General features: G+C 43.8%; 1 protein-coding gene across 1 annotated transcript; it reads left to right on the plus strand.

Moving 5' to 3' along the window:
* Positions 1 to 1613: 1613 nt before the first annotated feature.
* Positions 1614 to 7126, plus strand: LOC127307618 (protein DNA-DAMAGE INDUCIBLE 1). Its single transcript, XM_051338356.1, has 16 exons — positions 1614 to 1817; positions 2164 to 2196; positions 2303 to 2430; positions 2763 to 2871; positions 2992 to 3108; positions 3406 to 3471; positions 4542 to 4604; positions 4687 to 4731; positions 5116 to 5177; positions 5384 to 5477; positions 5983 to 6075; positions 6177 to 6246; positions 6386 to 6462; positions 6537 to 6594; positions 6699 to 6724; positions 6820 to 7126. Exons 1-16 carry the CDS (start codon positions 1752 to 1754, stop codon positions 6946 to 6948), a joined length of 1236 nt encoding a protein of 411 aa, XP_051194316.1. The 5' UTR covers positions 1614 to 1751; the 3' UTR covers positions 6949 to 7126.
* Positions 7127 to 10333: the final 3207 nt, after the last annotated feature.

The raw sequence follows: 10333 nt of genomic DNA on the forward strand, positions 1-10333 counted from the left end.
TATGGTGCTTATCACCTTGTCATCCTTGTCGCCATTTTTCGAAGGAGAATTGGACTAAAGGTTGGGAGCCCTGGAAAAATGGTTATGAAAATGTTTTCCGGAAAAAAGAAGTTTTTCGAAAACCTTGGAATGGGGTAGCCCTGACCAAGTGTGGTTTATAAAAAAACAACAAAGGTTTATGAAAAGAAGATTTTCTGAAGGCAAGTGGAGGAAAGAAAATGTTTTCGAAAACTTTAGCGCCTAAGTACTCACCCGGACTGAAAGACAGTGCAACCACATTACCCCAAAGTGGGCACGGGGCGTAGCGTAGTAGTTTGTCTCGCCTTAGTTTGGGTCCTGCAAATGTAAGGGGTAGTCCGAGCATGGACACCTATCGACCGTGGCCTTCCCGACGAAATGGGAACGCCTTTCCGTCTCGGATAGATGGTAGGGGTACAACCTACGAGCTCCCATTGAATAATGCCCCGCAGTTGGTCGCGGCATACCGGAGGGTCGAGCTGGTCGGGGAATTTGCTACTCCTGGGTAAACGACCCCTCGGACTCTGGTGTTGGGAGGTACAACTCTAGGCGGCATGTCTTAGGCTAAGGCGAGCAGGCGAAAAACTACGATCGGGTGCTTGTCGTGGCATATGTTGTTATGCAAGGATGATACCCACACGATAAGTATTCGGATCTTGTGGGGAAAGTGTACAACCTCTGCAGAGTGAAAACTATTCGAATAGCCATGTCCGCGGTTATGGACGGTTGGAAAGGCTGCTGCTTAGCACTAAAGAGTTTTGGTTTACAAAAGTGTTTTCTCAAATATTGTTTTGGGAAAGTGATGTTAGTGGGACTGATGGAAAATGTACCTGGGAGGTACGGTGGAAAGCTGAAATGTTTGTGTTGGCCATATGAGATGGCCGGAAAGGAAATTGGGTCACCCTTACCTATTAGTCCGCAAACAAAATGGTTTACAAAAAGTTTTCAACAAAGATATAGAGATGTCATACTCTCGAGAGGAACCCCCTCTCGCTCCTTGTAACCCTAGAATAGTGCCTGATCCTTGCTACTACCAAATTGCATATCCTTTATTTCTCTCTAAGGTGGTTTGCGAGTACAATTCATAATGTACTCATGGCTTTGTCCCTGGCTATTTACTTGGCCAGACTTGGTGGAGTTCTACAGATGAAGAAGGAGTCGACGACGTCTATGCGAGCTAGGAACGTCTTCCCAGTCAGTTGCCTGTAGGGTTATGACATGACTTGGGCCATGCGAACGCTTTCATCTGAAGTATTTCCGCTGTGTGATTGTTGATCTCCTGCCATTGCGGCTCTTATGTAAGTATTGGTCATGTGACCTGTTGTAATATTTTTATTCGGTAAATGTAATGGATGATGTATTTGATACCAGTTCGGTTACGCTTTCACGACACACTGATCATGAGATCGTGAATGTGTATGCATAACAGGTGTTTCGGACAGCTAGTCCGGAGCCCCACATTATCCGCACTAACCCAAACAAACCCTAGTACCAAACAAAGCCGAAGGGGACGATCCCATCCAGTCTCTCCATCCATCACCAACCAAACGCACGCTTTACCGTCCATCACAATTCCTTACCACTTCTGCAAGTAAGAACGCAGCCCGAATGCCCGATTTGACACCCGTAGACTCGCCTTCGCCTCGTCTCCCCCGCAGGCCGCAGCCAACAGGAAAGGCCCTCTCTTTCCACAGCCGCGGCGGAGGACTTCGATTCCAACCGGCGGCGCCGAGATGAAGCTCACCGTAATGACCGCCGACGAGCAGATTCTCTCCCTCGACGTCGATCCCGACGAATCCGTAAGCCTCCCTTCCACACCCCCCTCCTCTACCTCTCCCCATCTCGATCTTGACGGGCAACAGACAGAGGCTGCCCCGCCGGGCTAATTTCGGGTGGTGTCCTCCGAGCTCGCGAGAAGGGGCTAGAAGCGGGCGCACGCGGCCCGCAATTTACTCCCAGTGGCGTGCTGCTGCCTCGCGTTACGCGTGAAGTTCAGTCGGATCTTTAGCTCCGTCTGGCCTTGTTTTGGCTAGAATCGTGCGACCCTTCCGCCACCAGAGCTAAACCCAACTGTTATTGCGATCCGCTCTTCGAAAAATCTGCAGCGCGCGTTCGACTGAATTGTGTGCCCTGCGTGCTTTGCAGGTGGAGAATCTGAAGGCGCTTCTCGAGGTGGAGGTGAGCCGAGCCTGCGAAATCTTTGCTTCAGATTTCCTCTTCCAAAGGAGTTGCCTCGACTGATTTGATCTCACATTGTTTGGTTTGGGTGTTTCTGTGTGGCTAGACTCGAGTGCCGCTGCAGCAGCAGGTGCTTCACTTCAATGGCAGGGAGATGACGAACAATGCGGAGAAGCTCAGCGCAATCGGAGTCCACGATGGCGATCTTGTCATGATGGTTGCCTCCAACAACAGGTATAGGTTTGGTTCTTGTCCTCCTGAATATACATCTGTTTGGAATTTCCTTTGGGGTTTAAATTCCTGCAGTTCAGTATGGGTGATGTGATGCCTATAGATAGTCTTGCATGTGACGTCTTGTTTTTCTCTTATTGGTTTGCTGAGATGGTCTTCTCCTTGTAGTTAGTTCCCAGTTCTAATTTTGGTGTATCACTATCACAAATTATAACTGGCATAATACTGAAAGAGATGCACATACAATTTTTTTTAATCCTCACGGATTTTAATTCTACTCAAGTGACTATGCTTTCTAGTTTCTACTATTTAATTACCTTGGGTGAAAATTCCAGGACATCTGAGGATTTTATGAGGGTAAATCCTGATGGTTCGGCTGTAAATCCTCAAGCTTTCCAACAGCATATACGTGGTAATTCACAACTTATGGCGCAACTCCTTCAGGTAAACTTTGCTGGTAGCTTCATCGACCTATCGATATTGGCCAGATTACAATTCCTGTATGTTAGTTGCAGAAAATATGTTTATTTCTTTCATTTAAACGTTATCTTTTTAAATTTGCAGAATGACCCTTCATTAGCTCAAGCCATCCTTGGAGATGACATCACTGAGTTGCAAAATATCCTGCGGTCACACCACCAACAAAGACTACAACATAAACGCAAACAGGAAGAAGAACTTGTGAGCATCTCATTGGCTAATCAGTACTTTGCTTTCTGCATGTTATGTCCATTGCCATGCCTTATGTAGATGAAAGTTGAGAATATGGGTTGCTCTTTCTGTAACTCCAAATCATTTATATAAATACATCTCCATGCTGTTCCATGTGTATCACTATGTTGCAAATGTATATTCGACCACTTTGACACCTGGCTGTTCCATTTTCTATTTTTACTGTTTGTCTTGTGCTGTTTTTCTACCTTGTTGAATAATAATAGGTCTGGGCACTAATAAATAATAACTATGATTTGTTTGCAGGCTTTATTGTATGCTGATCCATTTGATGTTGAGGCTCAGAAGAAAATTGAAGCTGCAATTCGGCAGGTATAAACCTATTCTTTGTCCGGATAAGACCTTTGGACCTTTTCACATATTACGAGGCAAATTTGATCACAAACATCATTGCATGACCAACCCAAGGGATCTGCTTATTAGGCTGTTATTACGTGCTTGTTTCTTAAACTGCTGGTGGAAAGAAGTCATAGAAGGTTAATCAAACTAAATGTTGATGAATTTGGTTTTCCAATTGTTACCCTCACCTTTCATTTCATATTCTCCGGAATGCAGAAGATGTACCTTGATTTACAGCAAAGTAATTTGGGTAGGGTAAAGGTCTGAAAATCGGGGATGGGGCACTCACCCTCAACAATCCGACGACATGGCTTATCCCTGACATGGAAGACAGGCTCTGAGGTTTAGAGAATATTTAATTTAATTCATTGCTTGATCGAAGGGTTAGACAGTAGACCTTTATGTATAGGACAACTGACACAGATCACAGTTTAGACTCAAAGACCGACCAAAAACTCTACATTCCTAGCTCAATCGGACTCTTCCTAATTTAAGTAGACTCTTTCTAATAGACCCATCCATATCCAACAAGGATACTTACTACTTGATTTATTCCTTTTCCTAACCTTCCTATTCATGATGCATATGTGGTTATGCTTGTTTTTGCTGCCTTGTGGCCCTTGATAAAACATAAATGTGTCTTGGTGGAACTTCATTAAGAAACAGTTAGCTAAACATGGAGTTATCTGAAAACAGCTCAATTCTATAGGGTTATCAAAATTCACATCAATTCCAACCAAGCCTTAAGAATGTTTAGCATAAAAACAGGAATAAACTTGTGAGGAAATACAATGGAGAAGCCAAATGATGCATAGCAGAAAGGGGAATTTATTTTTTCATGCATATAATTTCTGATAGCTTTCATGGTTGGATAATATCAAATTATTAGTTGTTACCACGGCATATTTCTTTTCATGTAAAATTATGTTCATACAAAAGCTTTGCTCTTTCTTAACTGTGTTTTATACTGTCTTTCCTGTTCGCGTTCTTAGGAATTATTCAGTTACCTGACATTCTGACTGCTTGTAAATTGTCATATTCAGAAAGGAATTGATGAAAACTGGGAGGCTGCTATAGAGCATAATCCTGAAGCATTTGGTCGAGTGGTAGGTTGACTAGTAAGTTAGTGTGTTTTTATTTTATGTGCTATTCTTTGTACTCATTAACTGACCAATATTCTGATTTCAGGTTATGCTGTATGTCGATATGGAAGTCAACGGAGTGCCTTTGAAGGTAGGTATTATGTTATTTCACATATCTGTTCATGTATAACAAACATCCTGTACCCAAAAGCCCAAACACTACTTTTGATGTTATTCTGAATATCAGAGAGCTTGTAAGGACTTTGTTACAACTCCTTTCATACATCATTGCTGATTGCATCAATCATAGCTAAATAACAACAAAACAGTCTTATTTTAACATGTTCCAATTGTACTATCTACCCCAAATGGTTTCCTGAAGTTAATTTCTCCTTTCTATATGTTACTTTTGAGTACTAGTAGTCTACCAACAAAAATGATATGCGATAACGGGATGCGGGTTGATGCAGATACTTGATTGATTCCTGCTAATCATTTTGTATATGTGATATCTTAGCTTTTCTTTCATCTGCAGGCCTTTGTTGACAGTGGAGCTCAGTCAACCATCATATCAAAAGACTGCGCTGAACGTTGTGGGTACGGTTATGAATTAAGAAGTAGTTGATTGAAACTTTTATCGTACTGGCGAATATAGATTATTCTGTGTGAAGAAGACAGAAATAGTGAACAGTTTATCTTATCATAAAATAGAACTTTATCGTACTGGCGAATATAGATTATTCTCTCGAGACACTCACTGATATGCGTAACAAACTGATAACATAATGGAGTATCATGCACAGGTTACTCAGGCTACTTGATCAGCGTTACAGAGGGGTTGCTATTGGTGTTGGTCAATCGGAGATACTTGGAAGAATACATGTAGCGCCAATAAAGGTTTGATAATGCAAATTGTTATACCAATGTCAATATTTTCCGTCCTTTTGCAAGTAGTCCATTTTCTGCACCATGACTTTGCACATGTTGCAATGCTATTTGAGTCATTGACACATTTACTGTCTGAACGACCATTATTTTGTTCAGAGAGACGAAGTGAAAATGATACCAAACTCATTACGCGGGTATAAATTTATGTTCTTGATCGTTGCGCTTCCTCTAAACCTAATGCCAAACCAGTGGTTTTATTTGTACCTCTACTAACATTTGCTCGTTAGAAATTGTGGATAAGTTGCACTCCCTCTGTTCACTAATGTAAGACCTTTTAGCTTTTTGTAGATTCACTCATTTTGGTTTATATCTAGTCTATTTTTAGTGTGTAGATTCATTCACTTTGGTCCGTATCTGGTCCTCTTTGAAATATCTGAAAGGTCTTATAGTGCATGGAGGGAGTAATTAATTAGGTTGTAACAGTGGTTCACAATGCATCGCTATGTTTGGACAGATTGGCGACATTTTCTATCCTTGCTCCTTCACAGTATTGGATGCTCAGAACATGGAATTCCTTTTCGGACTTGATATGCTGCGGAAACATCAGGTAATTGCATGGCTAAGTTTTGGAATAAGTCATCGCATCTAACTCACATTGGTTGATTAATGATTACACCCCATAATGATGCTTTTTGCTATCCAACGCAGTGCATAATTGACCTAAAGGACAATGTTCTTAGAGTAGGAGGTGGTGAAGTGTCAGTACCCTTCTTACAGGGTTAGTAGCTTACTTTCAAGCACAAACTTCATGATTTTGTCCTTCTCAGTATTGAACATCCCTGTACATTTGTCCTATCATCTACTTCAGCAATTTTTCAAGTCACAGTTCTTCAATCACTCTAATATTGTATCTTCAGAGAAAGACATCCCTTCACATGCACGTGATGACGAGAAATTGTCAAAGTTAGCATCTCCTAGCCAAGGAGCAGCTGGAGTAAGCAAAATTACTGCTTTCCCTGTAATTACGAGACATCATCAGTATATCCTTATTTAATTTGTATCATCCAGGAATCGTCAAAGGCACGGGAGAAGACTCCTGACGTGCCACTGCGATCATCTCCTGCAGGTTAGTTTGCTACTGTGTAGTCTCTTAGACTTAGAGAGCTTGTGACCTTGATAACATATTAGCAAGTGCTGATTGATTGCAACCAACTCTGATTTCCTTTGCAGGAGCTCCAGCTGTGGTTCCTCCACAGGTTAGTCCTTTTTGCTCAGAATTCAGAATTTCTGTACTTTCTATCGAGTCTTCATGGATTAGATTGATCTTGACGGCTGTATGAATCCTTGCCAGGGAGGAGATTTTGAAGCCAAAGTCACAAAGCTTGTGGAACTTGGATTCGACCGGGCATCTGTAATACAGGCACTCAAGTTGTGTAATGGGAACGAGGATCAGGCAGCAGGTTTCTTGTTTGGTGGTTAGAGTTCTTAGAGCACAACCTTCTGCTCAACATTTTCTTGATTTAAACATTTACACACACTGGCCGACGAGATGTCACATCCTCCCTTTGAGTAACTAAAACATTTGTGTGACTGATACATTCTTGGTAGGAATGCTTCGTATTTCTGTTTTCAGTAGGAAAAAGTTCTCTCTTTTAGTACCAGATGTGTAGATTGTAGACATATATGGAGTAGATTATTTTTCCATTGTCATTTATTCTCCTCTTCCTCTTATTCTTCTTGTGAACCGCTCATTGGAATCGTTCAAAACCGTCAGTGGATCTCTGGTGTAATGACTACTTGTGTACCTTAACATTTTTCTCTAAAAAGTTTAGAGCGAACTATATAAAATCGTTAGAAAGTTGTTTAAATGGTCAAAAGTATCTAAAAAGATTGGAAATTCATAAAACTAGGGAATTATCTATCAAATGTGATCTAATTTGAGTGACATTGGAGTGGTGCTATTTTGCACTATTCTTTACACTTGATTCACAACGCCCCATTTTTTGACACTTGAAAAATAATTTTTTTTGTGCAACAAAAATAGAAACTCAGCTAGGCAACATTATTTGTCATGCCAAGATGAAACTATGCCATGCATATATAGCTATGAACATGGTCATCTGGCTTGAAATCTCGAATATTCTAAAACGACCCATATTTGTGCTAAGCAAGCTAGTTTAATTAGGAGGAGATGCATGTGGACCAATTATAATCCAGGTGCTCTTGTCAGCACTTTATTAGTAATCCCATTGATTTATCAATAAAGCTTTTTGATTCGAAAAAAAGAGAAAACGTACTATGCAATATCCGGGTGAAAATAATACGTGCTTCCCAAACGGGGCCTACAGGAAATCATGTCCACTGGCATTGGGTGGACAAGCGGAGCGCGCATACTGGTCCGTTTACGTCGTCTAATGGACGCGAAAATGATCGTTAGGCGCAAATTATTCGTTTGCGTTGGGGGCAACCTAACGATCTGACGCATTTTGAAGAAACTAACTAATTCTTGGGAAACAAACGCGAAAACAAGTTCAATTGATCATGCCATGCTTTGTCGAATCAAACAAGTTCAAACAAATTTAACATACAAACTAGGAGAACACGTGAAAACAAACAAATTTTAAACTAACTAATTCTTGGCCTTCTTGTTAGAAGGCCTCGCCTCGTCATCCTCACGGACGCGCCTCCTGCTCGTCACCTCCTCCGAAGAGGTACTGCCGGTCGACGCGGCCGACGAGCTTGAGTCCCCCTCCGACGACTGGTCATTGGGGTCTTCCTCGTCGTCGGTGAACGAACGACGAGCCTCCGTCTGCGCCCGCGCCTGCACCCTCGCCCGTGCCCTTGCCTCCTTCCCTGCTGCCGTCGCGTCGTCTGCCGCCTCCAGCGCCTCCAGCCGTGCCCACCTTGCATCGGAGTCCTCCTCCTCATCCTGGCCATCGAGGCCAATGGCGCCCCCTCCTCCTCGCCCTCCATCGGCGGGGAGCTAGGGTTGCTGGGCGTGGCAGCTTTATCCCACCAATGTCGCCATCCTGGCGGCTTCCCCTCGCTGTCGGTGTCCGATGGCAATGAAAGGTTGCTCATGGTGGCTAGCCGGTGTTGGAGAAGAAGAAGAATGGTAGCCGATAGAGCAGGCGCAGGGGTTTTATTCAGCGGGGATTAATGATGGCGTGTATAACAAAGATGTCTGCGGTTGCTCTTCCGTGGCGGTTCGGCGCTCCATTTCGGCGGTTGACGCGTCGATCGGCACGGTTGCCGCTCCGGTGGTTGCCCTCCCCGGCAGTTGCTCTGCTTTAATTTGCTCCGGCTCGAGCTAGGGTCGCTGCCAGGCGAGCCCGTGGGGGGAAACGAGCGGACATTTGACGCGACCGCGGAGACGCAAACGTGCCGCATATTTGCGCCGCGTTTGCGTCTCCGCGGATGGCCCGGACACGATGCGTCGTCCCGCTGAAACAGGGTGCAGACGAATTTCCGATCCGCACGGACACGCAACGTCCGTTTGCGTCGTCCTGTTAGAGATACCCTTAGTTGGGTCGAGCATATACAGTGAGTTGTGTTGCTGCCCGACCTTTCAATGCTCGATCCCTGGACAGAGCCAAGGCATCTTTAGACGTATTCCGATCACTAAAAATGATCATCTGCATCCGTTTAAGCTGGGTCGACATGAAATTGGTCTCGGATTTGCGTCAGTGATGCCAAGCGGCCCAGCGCATTCTAGTTTGTAAATATTTTTTCATTGATAGATAGAAACATTTTACTATGTTTTGGAATATATTTTAAAATAGTGCAAAATAAGAAAACATAACTAGTGGGGTATGTTGCCCATCGCATTCTTCCTTGCGAAGAAAGAACACCCAATCATCTAAACTAGATAAACTAGAGGGTTCTATGCTCCTCGATTTCTTAATTGTGATGGAAGACCATCCAGAAACATATACTAGTGGCTTCAACTGGCACTCGTCATATTCCCTGCAAAGAAAGAACACCCTAGAACCTACAACTGACCGTCGCCATCATCGTTGTTGTCGCTGTCTTCGCCGGAGTCATCGTCGTGGTAGTGCATGTGGCAGGATGAGTCGTCGAACACCCTCACGCTCATGTCGCCATCACCTTCGTAGAGGTAGTGCAGCATGCATCCGACCTCTAGGTTGTGGTCGTGGGCAAACTTGTCGAAGCTAGTGTCGAGGTACATGTACCCTTGCTTGTGGAACAAGATCTCGACGGGCCACCGGCAAAAGCCGCAGCTGGCTTCCCGCAGGTTCACATCGGCTGGCTTTTGGCCGGCGAGAATTTCCTCAAACTTGTCTAGGAGTCTCTTTCTGCCAAAAGGATCCTCCGTGATGTGGACGATGAACTCGAAGTACTTGGCGTGCGTGCAATCTGATAGCATAGGTAAGGGTGATCGCATAGGCGGTGCAGATCCAGCACGATCGCCCATGCCCCTGCCCGGGCCGCGGCGGACACGTTGAAAGTGCATGGAGCCCCCATGTGTGGTTTTGGTAATTAATGACAATCCCTATGGACTAATGTTTGCATTGACTTATATTTGTAGGAGTTGTCCATAGGCAATTCTTGAACCATTTGTTGGCTTCAAGGTTGCAATAAGAAGAAATTGATGAAGGATATCAAGTGTCAAGTATGTCTTGAAGATGAAGATGAAGTGAGCCCTCAAGTTACTTCAAGACATCAATATGATGAAGAATGAAGAATGAAGTGCAAGTTCAAGATGAGCCAACTCGAAGAGTTCATAAGCTTGAAGCTTGCCATGGAGAAATGAAGTGCAAGTTCAAGATGAGCCATCTCGAAGAGATCCTTTGCTTGAGTCTTGCCATCCACATGGTGGTCATGGTTATGTGAAGATGCGCCGA

This window comes from Lolium perenne, chromosome 6 (genome assembly GCF_019359855.2).
Source record: "Lolium perenne isolate Kyuss_39 chromosome 6, Kyuss_2.0, whole genome shotgun sequence".
Lineage (NCBI taxonomy): Eukaryota > Viridiplantae > Streptophyta > Magnoliopsida > Poales > Poaceae > Lolium > Lolium perenne.

Coding starts and splice junctions, on each gene's coding strand:
- LOC127307618 (XM_051338356.1), top strand. CDS start 1,752: ATGAAGCTCACCGTAATGACCGCCGACGAGCAGATTCTCTCCCTCGAC. Junction 3,472..4,541: donor TTGAAGCTGCAATTCGGCAG/GTATAAACCTAT, acceptor TGTCATATTCAG/AAAGGAATTGATGAAAACTG. Junction 4,732..5,115: donor TCAACGGAGTGCCTTTGAAG/GTAGGTATTATG, acceptor TTTCATCTGCAG/GCCTTTGTTGACAGTGGAGC.